The sequence below is a fragment of the Acipenser ruthenus genome, chromosome 15, assembly GCF_902713425.1.
Source record: "Acipenser ruthenus chromosome 15, fAciRut3.2 maternal haplotype, whole genome shotgun sequence".
NCBI lineage: Eukaryota > Metazoa > Chordata > Actinopteri > Acipenseriformes > Acipenseridae > Acipenser > Acipenser ruthenus.
In genome coordinates this window covers 16,260,516-16,283,915 of record NC_081203.1, presented here as the reverse complement: position 1 = coordinate 16,283,915, position 23,400 = coordinate 16,260,516, and the positions used below count along the sequence as shown (strand labels likewise).

At 42.3% G+C, this 23,400-nt stretch overlaps 1 protein-coding gene across 1 annotated transcript in view; it reads right to left on the bottom strand.

The window, feature by feature from the left end:
• LOC117422517 (uncharacterized) overlaps window positions 1–22,754 on the bottom strand; it is a 79,118-nt gene extending 56,364 nt beyond the window's left edge. Inside the window, exons 1-5 of the mRNA XM_058987732.1 lie at window positions 22,716–22,754; window positions 22,061–22,101; window positions 18,889–18,931; window positions 17,259–17,394; window positions 11,789–11,925 (exon numbers count right to left, since the gene is read on the bottom strand). Of these exons, the coding sequence (XP_058843715.1) occupies window positions 11,789–11,925; window positions 17,259–17,394; window positions 18,889–18,931; window positions 22,061–22,101; window positions 22,716–22,754 (396 nt within the window). The remainder of the gene's footprint in view (window positions 1–11,788; window positions 11,926–17,258; window positions 17,395–18,888; window positions 18,932–22,060; window positions 22,102–22,715) is intronic.
• Between the last annotated feature and the right edge of the window lie 646 nt (window positions 22,755–23,400).

Here is a 23,400-nt window from a genome sequence, read left to right as displayed (position 1 = left end):
ATTTCTGTGGCTCTGGTTCTTGATAAAGTCGTGATTTCTGCTGTTGTGTTTTGTGCTGTGTCTCCAAGTAATGCAAATCTGTCTGTTTGTGAATAAATGACATGTAATTCTCCTGTTGTTGACTTTGTTTGTGTAGGTGTTGGTCCCAATGACGTTGTTCCTGCTGCTGTTAGGGTCTGGCCTGTGACTCATTGTGATGCTGATTCTGCTGGTTTGTGTTACAGACAGTTGCACAACGGTATTCCTCAATGTGCTGTGTTCGGTCTGGAGATGTCACTTGGACAGTTGCACGACGGTATTGTTCAATGTGCTGTGTTCGGTATGGAGATGTCACTTGGACAGTTGCACGACGGTATTCCTCAATGTGCTGTGTTCGGTCTGGAGATGTCACTTGGACAGTTGCACGACGGTATTCCTCAATGTGCTGTGTTCGGTCTGGAGATGTCACTTGGACAGTTGCACGACGGTATTCCTCAATGTGCTGTGTTCGGTCTGGAGATGTCACTTGGACAGTTGCACGACGGTATTCCTCAATGTGCTGTGTTCGGTATGGAGATGTCACTTGGACAGTTGCACGACGGTATTCCTCAATGTGCTGTGTTCGGTCTGGAGATGTCACTTGGACAGTTGCACGACGGTATTCCTCAATGTGCTGTGTTCGGTCTGGAGATGTCACTTGGACAGTTGCACGACGGTATTCCTCAATGTGCTGTGTTCGGTCTGGAGATGTCACTTGGACAGTTGCACAACGGTATTGTTCAATGTGCTGTGTTCGGTCTGGAGATGTCATTTGGACAGTTGCACGACGGTATTGTTCAATGTGCTGTGTTCGGTCTGGAGATGTCACTTGGACAGTTGCACGATGGTATTGTGCAATGTGCTGTGTTCGGTCTGGAGATGTCACTTGGACAGTTGCACGACGGTATTGTGCAATGTGCTGTGTTCGGTCTGGAGATGTCACTTGGACAGTTGCACGACGGTATTGTTCAATGTGCTGTGTTCGGTCTGGAGATGTCACTTGGACAGTTGCACGACGGTATTGTGCAATGTGCTGTGTTCGGTCTGGAGATGTCACTTGGACAGTTGCACGACGGTATTGTTCAATGTGCTGTGTTCGGTCTGGAGATGTCACTTGGACAGTTGCACGACGGTATTCCTCAATGGGTGGATTTCATTCAGAATATTTTACATTAACAGTTGCACGATAATAACTCTCAATGGGCTGTGGTTGGCCAGGAGATGCTACATGGACAGTTGCACGATAGTAACTCTCAACGTGCTGTGATCGGTCTGGAGTTTGCTGAAATTGTGGTTGTGTCTGTGTCTCTGGTTTCTGATGTGTTAGTGTAGTTGCTGATCCTTATCCTGTCCTTTCCTATTCATGTAGTATTTATGTTGTTGTTTTCTTTGTCGTTTCATGGTGAAAGGCATGATGGTTCCAGTGTTTCAGGCTGACTTACAATTGTCACAATTATAGCACATTATATGTTTACATACAATTACCTATTTATCCAGTTGTTTATACTGAATCTAGGTAAAATACATTGCTCAAGGGTACAACAGCAGTGTCCCTCACCTGGGATTGAACCCACAACACCAAGAGTCCAGAGCCCTAACCACTACTGCACACTGCAGCCCTAACCACTACTGCACACTGCTGGCCCTGAGTCTAGATACAAAGTAATGTATCGATTTAAACCAAAGTAATGGTTTTGGAGACATTTTCTAGGGGAAACTGATATAAAGAAAAAACTACTTCAGATAATTCAAGAAAACAGAAAAAATGTTTAAACACATATAGTATAGTGGCTAAGATAAGAGTGTGTAATGAGCAAAACCATGTGTCTGACTTTCATACATTTGTTTAAAATGTTGTGTTTGTGAAATAATAGAACAAAGTATAAAAGCTACACTGAAAAACACTTGTCACACTTTTAAAACGCATCACTGGGTTTATGATTTGAAATGCGTTTAGGATTTAAACACCGTGTGGTGTTTTTTTTTAATATAAACGCATGGACGTGTTTATGATTTGTAACACTTTTTAAACATTCATACACGTTTATAACAGGGCTGGTGTTTAAAATCTGAACAAAAATGGCACAGATTAAACACATAGCTAACGTTTAACAATTATTTAGAGTTCAAAATGACTAAACACCAGTGTTACACCTAATGACGTATAAACACTGCTGTTTAGGAATAGAGCACTTCTATTTGTATTTTTTTTTTTACTACACACACATGCCATTTACATACAAACATTTCACACGTCTGTGGTTTTACAGTGCAAATGTATGAAAAGAAGACAGAGGTAGCCATAATACAGTCACATTTAATGTCACTGAAATTGAAATGTCCCAGGCCGAATATAATGCATGCTGTGACTTTGATGTTTTCTGTTTTTAAAATGTATTAATGATCAATGCAGTGATAAAATAACTGCAACTTTTATGCATGCTTTCCTGTTTAAACGGTTCACATCGATTATTATTATTTATTTCTTAGCAGATGCCCTTATCCAGGATGACTTACAATTGTTACAAGATATCACACTATACATTATTTCACATTATACAGATATCACTTTTTTTTTTTTGTTTAAACATACAATTCCCCATTTATACAGTTGGGTTTTTACTAGAGCAATCTAGGTAAAGTACCTTGCTGAAGGGTACAGCAGCAGTGTCCCCCACCTGGGATTGAACCCACGACCCTCCGGTCAAGAGCGCAGCGCCCTAACCACTAATACCACACTGCTGCCCTACTACTCCACACTGCTGCACATCGATAAGGTAGTTGCATTGCTATAGTAACAGTATTTTCATCATGATTTTGTTTTAATACAATATATGGATTGGAACTAAATAAAATACGTATACAGTGTATTAATGCCTAAAAGCACATGTGTCAGTTTGTAGAATTGTGCACACCGTAAACTGAAAGAAAAGCTGTTTGGGATCTTCTTCTAATTACAGAAGCAGCATAATGCCTGTAATTGTACTTTAAATGAATAACATCTGATAATGTCCCAACTGTGCTTATTGGCACCGTTGCAGTAAAACATGTGTAAAACGACTGAAAATTATACGTTTTTCCGTCAACAAATATTTGCGCTTCTGCAGTGCTAGATTACACTATCACAAATTCACAATAAATATATGGCACATTAATAATGCAGACTTATAATAAATGCAAAATTAGCAAAATGCTTTGCTGGTAAAATTGTCTTGTTTTACAGCAATATAACCTAGCAATATCAGAATAGAATCGAACACAGTAAATAGTGAGAAATATTTGAACTTACTGTGTTACTGCCTGAAATAAAATTAGTCCCTGAAGTCTTCCCAGAATCTCCACAGTTTCAATATAATTCATAAATGGTACTTTATTTCAAGCCAACGAAGCTCTCAGCTTAGTTTGTTTCCACAATATAGTTTTGGATGATTAACAACTTTTGTTTTCATACCAAATCCAACAAAACAATCCATGCATTGCAGGTGCAGGGACCGATCCAGTAAGGGGGAGAGGGGGGGGTCCTTGGGGTCCTGAACCCACCCCCCCTTTCATTACAAATGTAAATTTTAATTTAGAAATTATGGCAGCAAGGCATGTTCATAGGGTTCGCTCAAGTTCACGCATATAACCTGCACAACCCAAACTCTAAGACAGGAATCACACCACAATAGTCCACATCCATTGTGCATTGCATTCAAGTTGTTTCAGATATTGTTTTTATAGTTGAGCATCAACAGCAAATGAGGAAAAAGTACCACTGCTTTACCTTTTAGGCCAACACCTCTTTTAGGCCAACACCTTCCTCCTCGATTTCCTCTTGGCGAACTCTGTTATGATGTCCTCAAAGTCCATTATTTTTAACAGTTCCGACTCGATCGCCATCAGCAATAACGCATTAAGCCGCCTTTGGCATATTGTTGATCTCAGCTCATTTTTCACTCTTGCCATCACTGAAAATGTGCGTTCCCCCTCACAGTTCATAACGAGCAAGGTCAGAAAAAGTGCAATGAACACATTGGGAAATGTTGAATGGAGTCAGTTTTGCCGCAGAATTAGAAGCAGTTGAGTAGGATATTTGTTTGGCTCTTCTTGAATGAAGACTTTGAACTGGATAAGTTCATCAGTGAAGTTGAGGTCAACATCATTTGAGTAAACAGCAGCAAGCACTGCTGGCCGTTTGCATGTGTCACTGAGGTCAGACACGCCGTTTTCAAAGAGAACCCCAAAGCGATCGTTCAGCTCCCTATAGGCACCCAGTCGGTGATTGAGACAAGACAGTAACCTGTCGATTATCACATTGAAAGTCTCTACTCTAAATGTTTGGCTTCCATCAAGTGACACAGTAGGTTCCTATTTATTGACGTGATGTTTTGTAAAAGCGAAGTTGCTTTGGCCTCCTTCTCCAATTTCCTTTTTGTAGAGCCACTCATGTAATGTTGTTGATCCATTTTTGACTAGCAGCTAGCCACTCAATTTTTCTCAGTAGCGAATTGACATCGCGTATAATTAGGTTGGGCAGGTTTATGCAAAATAGTTCACGGGACATTTCATGCACAGTTATTATTCGAAGGATTGTAAGCCTAAAATGTGTTTTGGGGAGATGAGCTAGTTACCAAATATAACTGTTGTTTGCTGTGTTTAAAACATACAAATTGACGGTATGGTCCAGTGACCATGACGGCAATTTCTAGTGCAAAGCAGTTGCATATAAAACACACACAGACCAAACGAATCCTAGATTGAAAGTGTTTTTATTTGAATCAGCTCACGTTCACATTATATTATATCTACGAAAAGACTTGAGTGTGTGTGTGTGTGTGAGTGTTTGTGTGTGTGTGTGTGAGAGTTTGTGTGTGTGTGTGTGTGCGTGTGTTTGTGTGTGCATGTGTGAGTGTGTGTGTGTGTGTGTGTGTGTGTGTGTGTATCTACCAAACAAACAGGAAACTAGAAATTTTGACAGGAAATCGAAGCTGGTCAGGCTTGGATGTAAGCTTAAAAAACAAACACATTTCAACAACTGCGCAGTGGTGCAGCGGGCTAAGGTCGTGTGCTCTTCAAGAACTTCATATTGCGAGTTCAAACCACGGTTTTTATTTTTGTTTGTTTTGTTTTCCTGCTATATGTGCTGTTTTAAAACATAAATAATTTGTTTAATATAAATGGTGTGGATATCAAACTGCTTGCATTCCTTGGTATGTTTTGACGTTGACCAACATGTGGAATCACATGATTAGTAGATGTCCAGTTATGTAGCTTTTCTGTTTGAATAGTCGCTACACACCATTAAAAAGTAGACGGAAGAGGAAGAAGAAGAATAACAATTTTACCTTAGTTTGACGACTTATATCTCATTTTGTATAAGAGGTATGTACCTTTTTTTCACATTTGAGGTAAGAAAGTTTCAGACTTTTGGTACTGGTACAGATGCTAATTTTAAGTGATTTAGTTTTGCTGCTGCAACATGGTAAAAACAGCTAAACTCTTTGAGCTGTATAGAGACTGTAGTTTCAAACAAGTTTTTCTAACTTGTACGAGGAACTACCGTTCCTCTCAATATATATATAAATTTTGTTATTTAGCTTGTAACTTTATCTCTATCTGCCTGTAATTATATAATATATATATATATATATTATATATATATATATATATATATATATATATATATATATATATATATATATATATATATATATATATATATATTATACAGTACTGTGCAAAAGTTTTAGGCAGGTGTGAAAAAATGCTGTAAAGTAAGAATGCTTTCAAAAATAGACATGTTAGATTATATTTATCAATTAACTAAATGCAAAGTTAGTGAACAGAAGAAAAATCTAAATCAAATCCATATTTGGTGTGACCACTCTTTTGCCTTCAAAACAGCATCAATTCTTCTAGGTACACTTGCACAAAGTCAGGGATTTTGTAGGCATATAGTCAGGTGTATGATTAAACAATTATACCAAACAGGTGCTAATGATCATCAATTCAATATGTAGGTTGAAACACAATCATTAACTGAAACAGAAACAGCTGTGTAGGAGGAATAAAACTGGGTGAGGAACAGCCAAACTCAGCTAACAAGGTGAGGTAGCTGAAGACAGTTTACTGTCAAAAGTCATACACCATGGCAAGACTGAGCACAGCAACAAGACACAAGGTAGTTATACTGCATCAGCAAGGTCTCTCCCAGGCAGAAATTTCAAGGCAGACAGGGATTTCCAGATGTGCTGTCCAAGCTCTTTTGAAGAAGCACAAAGAAACGGGCAACGTTGAGGACCGTAGACGCAGTGGTCGGCCAAGGAAACTTACTGCAGCAGATGAAAGACACATCATGCTTTACTTCCCTTCGCAATCGGAAGATGTCCAGCAGTGCCATCAGCTCAGAATTGGCAGAAAACAGTGGGACCCTGGTACACCCATCTACTGTCCAGAGAAGTCTGGTCAGAAGTGGCCTTCATGAAAGACTTGCGGCCAAAAAGCCATACCTCCGACGTGGAAACAAGGCCAAGCGACTCAACTATGCACGAAAACACAGGAACTGGGGTGCAGAAAAATGGCAGCAGGTGCTCTGGACTGATGAATCAAAATTTGAAATATTTGGCTGTAGCAGAAGGCAGTTTGTTCGCCAAAGGGCTGGAGAGCGGTACACGAATGAGTGTCTGCAGGCAACAGTGAAGCATGGTGGAGGTTCCTTGCAAGTTTGGGGCTGCATTTCTGCAAATGGAGTTGGGGATTTGGTCAGAATTAATGGTCTCCTCAATGCTGAGAAGTACAGGCAGATACTTATCCATCATGCAATACCATCAGGGAGGCAACTGATTGGCCCCAAATTTATTCTGCATCATGACAACGACCCCAAACATACAGCGAAAGTCATTAAGAACTATCTTCAGCGTAAAGAAGAACAAGGAGTCCTGGAAGTGATGGTATGGCCCCCACAGAGCCCTGATCTCAACATCATCGAGTCTGTCTGGGATTACATGAAGAGAGAGAAGCAACTGAGGCTGCCTAAATCCACAGAAGAACTGTGGTTAGTTCTCCAAGATGTTTGGGCCAACCTACCTGCCGAGTTCCTTCAAAAACTGTGTGCAAGTGTACCTAGAAGAATTTATGCTGTTTTGAAGGCAAAGGGTGGTCACACCAAATATTGATTTGATGTAGATTTTTCTTCTGTTCACTCACTTTGCATTTTGTTAATTGATAAATATAAACTATTAACATGTCTATTTTTGAAAGCATTCTTACTTTACAGCATTTTTTCACACCTGCCTAAAACTTTTGCACAGTACTGTATATATATATAATATATATGTTTATTATGTTTTCTTGAATAATAAAAAATATACAATTTATTAATAATTTGAAGGTATCTGATTTTAAAACTTCCGAATTATTTCTACGAAGCATTAGAAATGTAAAGAAATACAAAAACTTGGGTTTTGTCATTTAAGGTTTGCTGTTAACTTTTCTTCCGTAGAGAAGATTTATTTTAAAGGCAGCAAAATATGGAAATTGCACGTTCCTTTTAATTAGCGTGTCAATATCATTTTAAAAGGTTTACAAAAATTGAACATGTTGCTCAATGTGTCACTCAAGGTTGTTTTAAAAAATCTTTTTTTGTCTGCTTGTTACATTTTTTCAGCCAACGCAATATCTTTCTTTAGCTGTACCTGAGAAAATGCAGTGAAAACGAAAGCAGCCATATTTAGCTGGAAACGAGGTATTCTCAGCACAGCTAAGATTTTAGTTTTGGTTTGAAGGCAGCAGGAGCTTAGCGTGATTTTTTATTTTTGCTTGACAGACGCCCTTATGGAGGGCGACTTACAGAGGTAACAAGTTATTACAATATAGCTAAGAGATTACAATACAGCTAAGAAGAAAAAAGCAATACAGCTTTTTCTGTTTGGGGATTTTTTTAGTTTCTGTTTGCACTTTGTCAAATGAAACGGTTTTTGTAGTTATTGTGCACAGTGTGTTTGTTTCTGTAGGCTGTATGTATGCTTATGTGTTTTGTATTTGTAGTGTATACGTGCAACTACTGTTATAAACTGCAAAACATGTTCGCCTTGCTTCACTCGGCACCATACATTTTCAGTCTTGGCTACGTTGCGCTGCTCAAACCCCGCGGTGATATTTGATGTATTCAGAGTTTTAATTGATTTAAATCATGTTTGTAATGTAAACTATTTCCTGTGACGTCAGACCTTTGGTACTTGCCCGTCCACCCGAAGTTGGGGCCCACCCAAATTTCCATTCCTAGCTACGCCCCTGAAATAACAGTATATAATAATACAATATTATTATTATTATTATTTATTTCTTAGCAGACGCCCTTATCCAGGGCGACTTACAATTTATTTTTTACATACAATTACCCATTTATACAGTTGGGTTTTTACTGGAGCAATCTAGGTAAAGTACCTTGCTCAAGGGTACAGCAGCAGTGTCCCCTACCAGGGATTGAACCCACGACCCTCCGGTCAGGAGTCCAGAGCCCTAACCACTACTCCACACTGCTGCCCATGCACAATAATACAGTAACTTAAAAAAATGTACATCGGGTGTGTGTATTGCAGATGATAACAACTATGTGTTTTCTTTATATTGTCATCTCATAACATGTTCAATGTACAAAAAGCCAGATTAAAGAGACCCGCTATTACCATTGAAATAGACCCGCTATTACCATTGTGATAAACACACAATCAGAATGATTAAAACAAAGTCATCCATAAGATCATTTATTTTATTTTTGAATGGCGCTAACACCGCCAAATAAATTAATCTGCTATTATCTTGCTGAGCACACCGATGCAGTTTTGTACTTAAAAACAAGGGATGATTTCACAATTTTACTGTTTCTGAAGGGACAGAAAATGAAGGCTGTTTTTGCTCTACTCGAGTGGTGTTAGCTGTATTGTTCGTTTTGATTATGTGAAGCATCTTGTTGTTTCTGTTTGATGTTTTTCCTACCCAGACCCACCGAGAGGGCAGGGAGAACGGGGCCCCGGGGAAATTTCCCCAAAGTGGGGCCCTGATGAAGGGGGAACTTTTTTTTTCTTTTTTTATATATATATATATATATATATATATATATATATATATATATATATATATATATATATATATATAAATAATATTATAAAACAACTAGCCCTGCTCAAGACTCTTTGCGTTCCCACCACCACATTAAAAATAAAAACTCCCGTACTGCACACCGAGCCGATGTGCTTCTGTTGTGTAATGATTGTGTATCCAGTCACTGTCAAACACTTCCTTTCACACAATGATCTGAACTTTCGCATTTCATATTTTACTACACCAAAAAGCGGGGGCGGCAGCGGGACATACCAATCCTTCCCCGCGGCCCATGACGGCTCTCGGCGGCCCTGTTCCTACCTAAAAGCAATTAGAAGGAGCAGCGTATCACAGTCTATCATTCTACCACCAAGTAATAACGTGGAATAGCTGTATGCTTTATGTAAGTTTAAAATAAAACACATTCAAATATAAAATAAACCAAAACAAAATGTATTTATTGCCATTGCTATTTAATATAGACTATTAATAAATACTTTTTTGGGAGATTCTTTTTTTTTTTTTTAAAGTAACTAATGCACGCAAACATTCAAACTGGAAGTGAGAGGTATGCGTAAAATAACAGGAACAAACCGAAGTCGTAAATCAGCAAAAAATGATGATACATCAGGCGTAAGCACGAAACTTCGATATTATAATGAGATTCTTACATTTGCATAAGAAACTACTTTGAAATGAACAGTCGTGATGAAACTACCGCAGCAGGGTTGAACCTAAGTTATGGGAGTGAAAATGACTTTAATGCATTGCGGGTAAGTCTACGAAGTCACAAAAAACTACGAAAAGTCAAGATAGGAAAGAAAAATCAATGATACACAGAGCCCTTGATATGCAAGTGTGCAGAATTGCTTCAGGAGACCGAAACTAAAATTCTCAATAAATAACAGTGTATTTGTGGGACGATATGTTCCTTCAAAGGAACAGGTGTTTGTATGTCTGTACTTGTTGACACAGCGGCTGTGTCAGTGTATAAACACCTGTACTTGTTGACACAGTTGCTGTGTCAGTGTATAAACACCTGTACTTGTTGACACAGCGGCTGTGTCAGTGTATAAACACCTGTAATTGTTGACCACAGTTGCTGTGTAATTGGGCACCTGAAATAGGTAAGCGAGGGGAAAATGGTCGGGAGGGGCCTTGTATTGTTAATGTGGTTTTAGGGAATGTGAATACCCACGCATTAGTGGACACAGGGTGTGAGCAGACCTTATTTAGGACAGCTCTCCTAGGCGGTGTGTCATGGAAGCCACAAGGTCAGGTGGCTATCTCCTGTATCCATGGAGACACGATGTCATACCCCACCATAAAAGCATATTTATCGGTAGGACCGATAAAACGTCACCTAATAGTGGGGGTGGCGGAAAGGCTACCACACACGTAATCGTGGCAAAAAAGAAAGGGAAGTAATTGGTGATGTTTTTCCCTTTCAAACTGAAATGTTTCCCCCCCTTTTTCATCCTAGAAAAACAAATATAGAGAGACGGATATGAAAATGGGAGGGAGCATTAATGAGACAAGGCTGGGGTTTGGTGGGAGAATGCTCCAATGATAACATAGTGTGGGGCCAACATAATGACCTGTCACTAGTGCACGTTTGGGGACAGGTCCGGTCTATTGAAGGTAAGGATGTTGATGGCACTGGGGCGCTAGTATATCCGCACTTCAGTATCAAGGGGCAATTACTGTATAGGGTAAACCTAGCCACGGGCACAGGACAGCCTGTAACACAATTATTGGTTCCTCCGTTTTGTCGGCCCGAGGTCATGAGGCTGGTGCATGATATCCCTTTTGCGGGGCACCACGGAGCTGACAAGACAAGGGAACAGATATTGGCTTGATTCTATTGGGTAGGTCTTCATAATTATGTGTTGAAATATGTAGCCACATGCCCAGACTGCCAGCGAGTAGCGCCGGGTCGAGTGCGCCCCGTCCCTTTGGTTCCACTGCCGATTATTTCCACCCCCTTTGAGCGCATTGCTATGGACATAGTGGGCCCTTTGCTATGCTGAAGAGGCAGGAAATAAGTGATGTGGTATCTAAAGGGTTAAGGACGATTGTGTGGTGTTCTGAGCACAGTACGTTCTAGTGAGAACTGCTTGAAATGTGTTTCTCGACTGATAAAAGGGATATAGTTAGGACGCTGTTATGTCTGCTTTGAGGCGAAACAGTTTAATTGAAAACAACCCCTTATAAGGGAATCTCATCTTTGAGAAAGTTCTAGAACATTCTATAATCATGCTAATGTGTTAATTTGCCTATTGTTGCTATGCTAGTCCTGTATAAATATTGTGCTACCTTGTCAATAATCAAGAGCGAGTGTGTTCCTGTAACCGCTGTTGCTCTTTGCGCATTGTATTAAAGTTTCTTGAACTGCTATCGAGTGGAGTCATCAGTCATTTCATATTAAACAGGATTTTACCGACTACAATGCATATATATTAGTGGTGGTAGAGGTCCACTAGTGCCGCTGCAATAGCCACAGAGTTAGTGCAGATTATGGCTAGAGTAGGGATCCCCAGTGAGATTTTGACTGATCATGGAACCAACATTTTGTCTAAAACGTTACAGCAAGTGTATTAACCCAGTGGAGGATATTAGTATGCACATTGTGTCCTGTTTACAATCCAGCGTGTTTCAGATCACTGGCTTCTCTAGAGCCTCTTACCAGGTAGATCCAGACACTCCAGACAGGTAGGTCACACAGTCCAGCATCCCCAGATCCTGCAGTCCTAATAGGCTGCCATAGAGTGATGTCATCGCCCTGGTCCCACCTCCAGATCCCAGTACTGCCACCACTGGAACCTGGGGGGAAACAACTTCCTGGTTAGATATTGGAGCGCTGGCCAGCAATGGGATTCATCTCGTCAGTCGTTAATTGTGTTGGTTTTCAGCTTTCAGACTTGTTCAAGGCACTGAAATGCAAACTTGAAAAGCTTTGAAATCCACTCCACCATGTAACTGTAAAGCAAATACACTGATGTGTTACGGCAGCTTCTCTCCAAAAATGACAACCCTGTTTTCTTGCAGCACAATATTTTAAAAAATGATCTTAATTTTGTAAAGCTTTTAAAATACACTTCAGATGAGTAAGAAACCAACTTATAAGACATTTTAAAACCAACAATAAAATAGAATGTTGCCTGAATGTAAGATTTAGCAATTCAGACATGCTGCAAAGCCAAGTTTCAAGCATATTTCTCAGAATTATTCTTAGTGGCTTCAGTTAATTCATAAGAAAAGTCTAGAAATGAGAAAAGTCTGTTCTGCCCATCAAAACACGTCCCTTGTTAGCACACCTACTATGGGGATCTAATTTAAAAAGGACAGGATCTAGTCATTTTATAAATGTTCCCAGCATTGTCCATAGTAGTACTTCACCTGGTGGGCTATTGCATGCATTTATAACTCTCTGTGTAAAGAAGTGCTTCCTACCTTCTGTTCTAAACTTACTTTCACATGCTTCCATTTATACTACCCTCTTGTTCTTCTCTCTGTGCTAAATCTGAAGTAGTGTTTCAGGTTCAACTTTATACCATTTAGGATTTTATAAACCAATCAAGTTCCCTCTTTCCCTTCTTTTTTCTATGCTGAAGAGATTTAATTCAGGAAAGGTAATTAAAACACAGCATGTTCCTCAGCAGTACACAACATCTTTCATACAACAGAGCCTATGCTCAGTGTTCAGTCTCACAGAACAGTCCTCTCTGTCCGACATCATCAAAAAAACGCAAAGAAACAGATTTCTAGTCGTTTTTTCTCCGGAAAAAGCTGAGAAAACCATTCAATGGCCAGTGGGAGCGACAGGAGCCGAGACAAGCCGAAAAAAAGGGTGTATCTCATGAATAGTCATACTTGCCCCTGGTATCAGATAACAGCGGCCGTAAGGAAACAATCTGGCTGATACTGCATCAGCGCTCGGAGAATATCATGGACATTTGCAGAGCTTTTTTCAGATGTTATAGAAATAAAATAATGACTTGGATCGCATTATTGAGGCGTTTGGTGATAAAACGAGTGATCAGGAAATGATTGATCGGTATGTACGACTATTATTATTATTATTATTATATATTTCTTAGCATATGTGAAAGCTATGGGGAACGAAAGGGTGGGGCGGGGCTGGAGATGCCTAGTGAGTGCTTTGTTGATATGCAGACCCGTTTGACTGTGGAAAAAAAATAGTTTTAAACAGCGCGTCTAAAATTAACTGCGCGTGTGAAAACAAATTGGACCTGACGCGCCTGACACACACTTAATAAATGGACTGCAAAGAGTTAAGGAAGAGTGACAAGTGTCCAGAGGGAAAAACAGAGGAGTTCTACAGGTGCTTTCTGAAGAGGTGAGTCTTGAGGAGGCGCCGGAATGTGGTCAGGGACTGGGCAGTCCTGACATCTGTAGGAAGGTCATTCCACCAGTGTGGGGCGAGGGTGGAGAAGGAGTGGGCTCGGGAGGCAGGGGAGAGTAAAGGAGGTAGAGCAAGTCTTCTAGTGCAGGCGGAGCGGAGAGGTCGAGTGGGGGTGTAGGGAGAGATGAGGGTCTGGAGGTAGCTGGGTGCAGTCTGGTCAAGGCATCTGTAGGCTACTACAAGAGTCTTGAACTGGATGCGAGTGGTTATCGGTAGCCAGTGGAGTGAGCGGAGTAGTGGAGTTGCGTGGGAGAAGCGAGGCAGAGAGAACACCAGGCGAGCAGCGGAGTTCTGGATGAGCTGGAGCGGACGGGTGGCGGACGCAGGGAGGCCAGCCAGGAGGGAGTTGCAGTAGTCTAGGCGGGAGAGTACCAAGGCCTGGACCAGGAGCTGGGTGGCGTAGTTGGTGAGGAAGGGTTGAATTCTTCGGATGTTGCTCAGGAAGAATCGTGCCAGAGTGGAGATGTGCTGGGAATAAGAGAGGCAGGGGTCCAGGGTGACTCCGAGGTTCTTAGCTGAGGAGGATGGAGAGAGTGTGATAGAGAGATCAGAGGAGGAGGAGGAGGAGGAGGGAAAGAAAAGGAGGTCAGATTTAGAGAGGTTGAGTTTGAGGTGATGCGAGTGCATCCAGGAGGAGATAGCAGACAGACAGGTAGAGATACAGGAGGGGATGGTGGAGTCAGAGGTGGGGAAGGAGAGGAAAATCTGGGCATCATCAGCATAGAAATGGTATGAGAAACCATAGGATGCGATGAGGGGGCCCAGGGAGCGGGTGTAGAGAGAGAACAGGAGAGGACCCAAGACTGACCCTTGGGGGACTCCTGTTGAGAGAGGGCGAGGTGTGGAGGTTGCTCCAGGCCAGGTTACCTGGTAAGTGCAGTTGGAGAGGTAGGAGGAGAACCAGGCCAGAGCAGTGCCAGAGATTCCCAGGTCAGCGCGAGAGGATAGTAGAATAGAGTGATCGACAGTGTCAAAAGCAGCAGAGAGGTCGAGGAGAATTAGGACAGAGGAGAGAGAGGCAGCTCGGGCAGAGTTTAGTGAGTTGGTGACAGACAGGAGGGCAGTTTCAGTGGAGTGAGCAGAGTGGAAGCCAGATTGGAGAGGGTCGAGCAGAGAGTGGTTGGACAGGAAAGCAGAGAGCTGGCGGTGTACAGCCCGCTCGAGGGTTTTGGAGAGGAAGGGTAGGAGGGAGACAGGGTGGTAGCTCTGGAGGGAGGTGGGGTCGAGACCAGAAAGGAGAGAGGTGTTGAGAAGGGAGGAGATGAAGGGAAGTAGAGTAGGAGCAGCAGCTTGAAAGAGGTGAGTGGGGAGGGGGCCCAGGGCACACCTGGTGGGTTTGTGACCCTGGAGCAGGGAGGAGAGGTCAGAGTCTGAGGGGAGAGAAGGTGGAGAAGGAGGGTGAGTTAGTAGGGGATGCATTGAATGTAAGGGTTGGAGCAGGAGAGGGTGCGGGGGAGGGAGAGGTGTTAAAGAGTTTGCGGATATCTGAGATTTTAGAAAAGAAGAAGGAGGCAAAGTCATCAGAGGAGATAGAGGAGGGAGGAGGAGGGGGGTAGAGAATAGTTTACGTGGGTTGTTAGTGGAGGCTTGGATTACAGATTGGAAATAAGTACATTTAGCAAAGGAGAGAGTAGAGGAGAGGAGAGTACGGTAGAGGTCTATGGCAGCAGGGGGTTTGGTTCTCTTCCATTTCTTTTAAGCAGATTGCAGTGTGATTCTTGCTGAGCGGAGCGCAGAGGAGAGCCAGCGTTGGGGAGGGGAGGGGACAGAGGGAGTCAAGGGAGGAGGTGAGGGAGGAGAAGAGGGTGGAGGTAGTAGAGTCTATGCAGAGTTGTGAGAAGGAGTCGATAGGAGGGAGGTGAGAGGAGAGAGTCCGGAGGTTACGAGAGGTGACAGTGGGGGTAGGAGGAGCAGGGAGAGACAGAGAAAAAGAGATGAAATAGTGATCAGAGAGGTCCAGGGGGGTGACAGAGAGGGTGGAGGGGCAGCAGGCCCTGGAGAAGGTGAGGTCCAGTTGACGGCCAGCTTTGTGGGTAGGAGGGGGTGGTGAGAGAGACGGAAGTCGAAGGAGTGAAGGAGAGGGAGGAATCCGGCAGAGTGGCTGGGGTTGGAGAGATGGATATTGAAGTCACCTGACAGGACAGTAGGGGTAGACAGAGAGGGGAGGGAGGAGAGTAGATAGTCGAGTTCATCTAGAAAGTGAGCGAGAGGTCCAGGGGGATGGTACAGTACAATTAGCAGGAGCTGACAGGGAGAGGTTAGTTGGACTGCATGAAATTCAAAGGTATTAACAGAGAGTGAGGAGAGGTCGGAGGGGACATAAAAGAGTAAGGAGGGAGAGAGGAGAAGACCAGTCCCACCTCCCCATCCAGTGAGACGCGGGGTATGGCACAGGACGTAGAGAGAGGACAGGGCGGCAGGAGTTAGTGTTATCAGTGTTACCAGGTTTCAGTGAGAGTAAGGAAATCGAGAGAGAGGTGGGAGGCAAAGGCAGAGATGAAATCAGCTTTGTTAGCAGAAGAGTGACATTTACAGAGTGCACCAGAGAGTGTGCGGGAGGGGGGGAGAGGCAGAGGGATGAGGTTAGAGGGGTTGGAGGAGCAGCAGCGGAGAGAGGGCAGAGGACGAGGGCGAGAGGACAGAACAGGGATGTGAGAGACAGTCATAGCAGGACAGGCGAGACAAATAGGTACAGTGGGAGCGGTGGGGTGGAGGGTACAGACCTGACTAGTAGATGGCATCTTCCAGAGTGCTGTTAGGTTTTGATCTATTCCAACAGTGTCTTGGCGCAGGCCTCCCCTCGCTGGACTCCCACAGCTTGACTCCCGGCTCTTTTGTTGAGGCTCTTCTGTTTGCTGCCGCTTCGTGCTGACGTGGAAATAGCCTGCCTGATTAATATAACAGCTGGATGGGGAAAGAGCAGCTAAACTGTGTGGAAACCAATCAAATAGCTAATCAACTTCTATTCAATTTAACCACTTACCTGGTACTAATCACACACTACCTCATCTAATTCAAACACCACCTAACAATGTTACTGAATTTAGTTAATTTAAAATTACTTGAAGCAGGAACTTCCCTATCTTCCTCAGACCCTGGTTACCTGTAGACTGACCACTAGTAGATTCCCACACTTAAATAGGTTCCACCTCACTTTGCAAGGGAACTGGCACAGCTGCTAACTGCTCAGAGACAATACTTTCACACACTTCAGTGGGATCACACCACTACAGGAGGCTGTGTGGAGACCAATCCAAATGCAAACAACCTCTATTCAAGTTAATTAACCACCCTCCCTGGTACTATTACAAATTGCAAATCAACCTCTATTCCAATAACGACACTACCTGGTATTAATCACATACACACACTCCTCTCTAAATTGAAACACCAACTTAAAAATTATACTTGAATAGTTAATTTAAAATTACTAGGAGCAGGATCAATTACCTGTCTTGCCTCAGACGCTGGTTACCTGTAGACTCCCACAGCTAGACTCCTGGCTCTTTTGTTGAGTCTCTTCTGTGTGCTGGCACAGAAATAGCCTGCCTGATTAATATAACAGGGCCTATTCTAGTGTTCAGTCTCATAGAACAGGGCCTATGTTCAGTGTTCAGTCTCACAGAACAGGGCCTATGCTCAGTGTTCAGTCTCACAGAACAGGGGCCTATGCTCAGTGCTCAGTCTCCTCTCAGGTACAGCACTACCACTCCAGTCACTTCCATCCTACCTGCTTGGGATTCAGGTCTTTCTTCAGTCCCAGTGCTTTCTTCAGAGTCTGAGCCACCAGCGGCCGCCGCAGCTCCAGGAAATGGGTCTCCTCTTGGCAGAGGCTGCTCCTCAGCCTCACGTCCAGTAACTCGCTGCTGTCAGGGTGAACACACGCACTCGGCTCAGGAACAACAAACCCTCTGAGTTCAAACCAGGACAACCTCATTGTGGATTGAGTTGTCAGAGCCATCTCTCAAGCACTTTCTACTGAGCAGAGTAGATGCAGCACCTCATGAGATGAGCCATAAGTGTGCATATTAAAAGAAGTGTGTGTGGGGGGGGGGGGGGGGGCAGTATTCTTGCTGTGCCCTTAACATAACTGCAGAGCTGTACTATGCAGCCTAACATGGTTTGATGCTTTTAGCATTATGGCAGGCCACGGTTCAATGAAGGCTCTTGAAATACAGTTTGGATCAAATAATATTTGAGCCTGTTAAAATACATTAAAAAATTAAACTTCAAAAAAGTGGAATTGCAAAAATAGAATAAAAATGTAAATAATGTAAAACCATTAGCCTTCAAGCATTACAAAAAATCCTCATCTCAACAAAAACATAACTCACCTTTTCAAGGTAGTTTCCTTCTTCTCATCAGAAATATCAGAAGAGATAAAGACAAGAGTAAGTGAGACTGACTCTGTGACCGCAGGAGAATATGATAGAGTTTAATTAATAAACAAAAATAAAACAGTGACATGAGGGATTTGATTTTAACAAGATGATCTATGCAATTGATATAAGTAAATTCATTTCCATAATCAAATTATTGCTGGTAAATGTTAAATACATAGCTTCAAACTAGGTGTTCTCAGTAAGACACTGATAGGTGTAGGTGTATGCCAGATAAACTGTGCAAGTATCCTGTTGTAACTACAGCACAACACCAGAGTTATGAACACCTTGGGAATGGAGGTTGTTCGTAAGTCTGAAATCTTTGTAACTCTGAAAAGTGATTTTTCAATGCTTTTATTAAATGTGGACACCTGCTATCTACACCTACAATCTGGCAAATAATAAAAGGATACAGAACAGTAATACAATACTCATATTGTTATGGTTCTAAAGTCTTTAAAACAGTACTATAAATGGAAAAAAAAACTACATTTGAATTACCATTTAAATCGTAGACCGTATCTAATGCATGAGACAATACAGACACAGGAGTGTGGCTAATCAAAGAGAGTCTGCTTGTAATCCATGAAATAATACAGACACAGGAGTGTGGCTAAACAAAGAGAGTCTGCTTGTGATCCATGAGATAATACAGACACAGGAGTGTGGCTAATTAAAGAGAGTCTGCTTGTAATCCATGAGATAATACAGACACAGGAGTGTGGCTAATCAAAGAGAGTCTGCTTGTAATGCATGAGATAATACAGACACAGGAGTGTGGCTAATCAAAGAGAGTCTGCTTGTAATCCATGAGATAATACAGACACAGGAGTGTGGCTAATCAAAGAGAGTCTGCTTGTAATGCATGAGATAATACAGACACAGGAGTGTGGCTAAACAAAGAGAGTGCTTGTAATGCATGAGATAATACAGACACAGGAGTGTGGCTAATCATAGACAGTCTGCTCTTCCACTCACCGCCAGGACTCCATTGGTAAGAATCTCACCCGGGGCATCCGCACTGCAAGGAACAACAACATCAGTGACATCGATCCCCTGACACAACTCTATCTGACATCCACAACATCAGTGACATCGATCCCCTGACACAACTCTATCTGACATCCACAACATCAGTGACATCGATCCCCTGACACAACTCTATCTGACATCCACAACATCAGTGACATCGATCCCCTGACACAACTCTATCTGACATCCACAACATCAGTGACATCGATCCCCTGACACAACTCTATCTGACATCCACAACATCAGTGACATCGATCCCCTGACACAACTCTATCTGACATCCACAACATCAGTGACATCGATCCCCTGACACAACTCTATCTGACATCCACAACATCAGTGACATCGATCCCCTGACACAACTCTATCTGACATCCATAACATCAGTGACATCGATCCCCTGACACAACTCTATCTGACACCCACAACATCAGTGACATCGATCCCCTGACACAACTCTATCTGACACCCACAACATCAGTGACATCGATCCCCTGACACAACTCTATCTGACACCCACAACATCAGTGACATCGATCCCCTGACACAACTCTATCTGACATCCACAACATCAGTGACATCGATCCCCTGACACAACTCTATCTGACATCCACAACATCAGTGACATCGATCCCCTGACACAACTCTATCTGACATCCACAACATCAGTGACATCGATCCCCTGACACAACTCTATCTGACATCCACAACATCAGTGACATCGATCCCCTGACACAACTCTATCTGACATCCACAACATCAGTGACATCGATCCCCTGACACAACTCTATCTGACACCCACAACATCAGTGACATCGATCCCCTGACACAACTCTATCTGACATCCACAACATCAGTGACATCGATCCCCTGACACAACTCTATCTGACACCCACAACATCAGTGACATCGATCCCCTGACACAACTCTATCTGACACCCACAACATCAGTGACATCGATCCCCTGACACAACTCTATCTAACATCCACAACATCAGTGACATCGATCCCCTGACACAACTCTATCTGACACCCACAACATCAGTGACATCGATCCCCTGACACAACTCTATCTGACACCCACAACATCAGTGACATCGATCCCCTGACACAACTCTATCTGACATCCACAACATCAGTGACATCGATCCCCTGACACAACTCTATCTGACATCCACAACATCAGTGACATCGATCCCCTGACACAACTCTATCTGACACCCACAACATCAGTGACATCGATCCCCTGACACAACTCTATCTGACATCCACAACATCAGTGACATCGATCCCCTGACACAACTCTATCTGACACCCACAACATCAGTGACATCGATCCCCTGACACAACTCTATCTGACATCCACAACATCTGCTGCTGAATAATGTTTGTACCAAGTTTCAAGAGAAGTGATTCTCCAGATATATGGAAAAGTGTGCAAAATGTGACAGTGTACAAACGGAATGGATATACAGACAAGCAAGACCCTACCACCCCATCCACAGAATCTAATATCAATTATTTCTAAATAATTCACGACTGTCTCCATTAAACCCCCTGCCGGAGTAATAAGAGAGTCAATGAATGTTATGCAATTCACTGTCTATCCCATCCGCTTTGACAAGGACAGTGCAAATTCCACAGCTTCCAAGAGCAAGTTTTAACACAATCGATTGCACTATGTAACACAATTTTTGTTCCTGGGTAGTAAGTGTTATTTCCTAATTGCTTATGCCTCCAAAGTATAGAAAATGGCTATTATTCCCCACAAACTTTGCTTTTGTGACCAGGACAGTGATATTTACCTATTTCCATTGAGAAAACGGGCGAATTTGTGTCTTTTCGTTCACATAAAGTCAGAAAAAAACAACATATGAATCCAAATCAACATGTATTTATACTAAAGTAATACAACAATGACTACAAAAGATTTAGAAGTGAGTAGTTTTTTGAGATTTACGATTATACTGTAAATCACTTTCACGAATCAGCCCCCAAATGTAGTCTCCCATCATGTTCTCGTTATACTGTCCTTGGTAGCGGCGTTCAAAGTCCAGTATATCCTAGTGGAAGCGCTCACCTTGCTCCTCCGAGTACGCTCCCATGTTCTCCTTGAATTTATCAAGATGAGCATCAAGGATATGGACTTTGAGGGACATCCTACAGCCCATTGTGCCGTAGTTCTTCACCAGAGTCTCAACCAGCTCCACATAGTTTTCGGCCTTGTGATTGCCCAGGAAGCCCCGAACCACTGCGACAAAGCTGTTCCAAGCCGCTTTCTCCTTACTAGTGAGCTTCTTGGGGAATTCATTGCACTCCAGGATCTTCTTTATCTGTGGTCCGACGAAGACACCGGCTTTGACCTTTGCCTCAGACAGCTTAGGGAAGAAGTCTTGAAGGTACTTGAAGGCTGCCGACTCCTTATCTAGAGCTCTGACAAATTGTTTCATAAGGCCCAATTTGATGTGCAGTGGTGGCATCAGCACCTTCCGGGGGTCCACCAGTGGCTCCCACTTGATGTTGTTCCTCCCCACAGAGAACTCGGTCCGCTGTGGCCAGTCCCACCTGTGGTAGTGCGCCTTGGTGTCCCTGCTGTCCCAAAGGCAAAGATAGCAGGGAAACTTGGTAAAACCGCCTTGGAGACCCATCAGGAATGCCACCATTGCAGCCTCTTGATGCCATCTCAGAAAAATGCAGATATGTATCCACTTAGGCAGCTGGAACTATACTAAACTGGTGGGCTTAAGGCCCCTGTATTTATACTACTATTCATATTACTGGAAAGTTCTAGAAAGTTCCAGAAGTTACTCCAAGTTTACTCAGCACTGAATCTATCTGGAATGTTCTGGAAAATATGTAAATTTCAAAATATCACTGTCCTGGTCACAAAAGCAATGTTTGGGGGGAATAATAGCATTTTCTATACTTTTGAGGCACCAAAAAAAAAAAAAAATTGTTACACTGTGTTGTCAAAGGATATGTTAGAGCACTCCTATACTGAAACATCCCAGCTAGCTGTTTGATCTTTTGATAGATCACAGTATCTCAGTGTTGAATGGTAAGCAGGAAAGTCCACTTTTCCAGGCTTTGTTTGTAGAAGGGTGTAGACAGCACTCACCACTCCCGCAGCTCAAACTCTGTCTCCAGCTCCTCATTGCTCTGCAGAGAGAGAAAGACAAAACAGCTGAACGAAGAGCGTGTTGTGTGGAGCCATGCAAGCACATAGCTTATGCATGGGGGTGTGCCAATGCTTGGGATCAGAGCCATGCAAGCACATAGCTTATGCATGGGGGTGTGCCAATGCTTGGGATCACAATGCACTTATATTATTGTTATTATTATTATTATTATTATTAGTTTATTTAGCAGACATATATGCAGGATTATTTTGGCACAGGGTGGAGCTGCTTCATCACAGCAAGAGTAAATACCAAAGTGTCAGCTCCTGCACCTGCAGCATTTCACAGATTATTCACTGTAGCAGTTTCAGTTTGAATCTAAAATATAAATCCTTGCTGTCTGTTTACTACTTGTATTAGCCGTATTTACATTCTACTGCACTTTATCACAAAGCCAATTTTGTAGAGCAATCTTTTTACTGTTTGGATCTCTATGTTCCCCAAAGGCAGGCACTTTGCCTACCTACCTACTGTGCATCTATCATAGTTTCCTATTGTTTGTCATGTACCTTACCTCTTTGGGATTTACAATGCTTTATGCCTTCACTGTGGTTTATTACACTGTGGTAAACTTTTTAATGGGAAGCTACCCACCAGACCCCTGGATCTGCCGCCATCTGCCGCCGCCACCATTCAACTAGTGGTAGTTGTGGGGGAAAAGTTTACCTAATGGAAGTTGTCTGATACCCCTCAAGAAAAATGCACAAATAATAAAAAATAAAAATGCTAAAAAAAAGTACTTTTGATTTATTTTTTCTAGCTACATTATTTGCATGCCTTTTCAACTTGTCTGTCACTGTCTTCTTTTCTTGTGCAATTGGCATACTGTTTGAATGTACCTGAAGTTTATAGATAAGCCGTGATCTGGACTATAGAACAGGTGTAGTGTTAGAATGTGGTACATTGTCAGAATGTGGTAGGTATACCAAAATGTCAGAAAATGGTATGCTGTCAGATTTTGGTACATGTAACTGTCCAATCTGATGGGTGTTTTCCTACTGTCAAAAAGAGATACATTTACCATTAATTATACATAATTATTTTGCAAACTTAAACTGGAAACAGACAATCCATTTCTCTAAAAAGAAAAAACAATTTACGAGAAGTCCAAAAGTAAAAAAATGTACACGACCCAATGTATTGCATATGATAAATATCTGCATACTATTTTCATAATGGTGGAAGAATATGATAAATGACATTAAAAATTATGTAAAAGACTGAAAAATACGATCACTTCTCTTAGTCATTTTAAAAGGGTAACGTTTTGTTTACAACA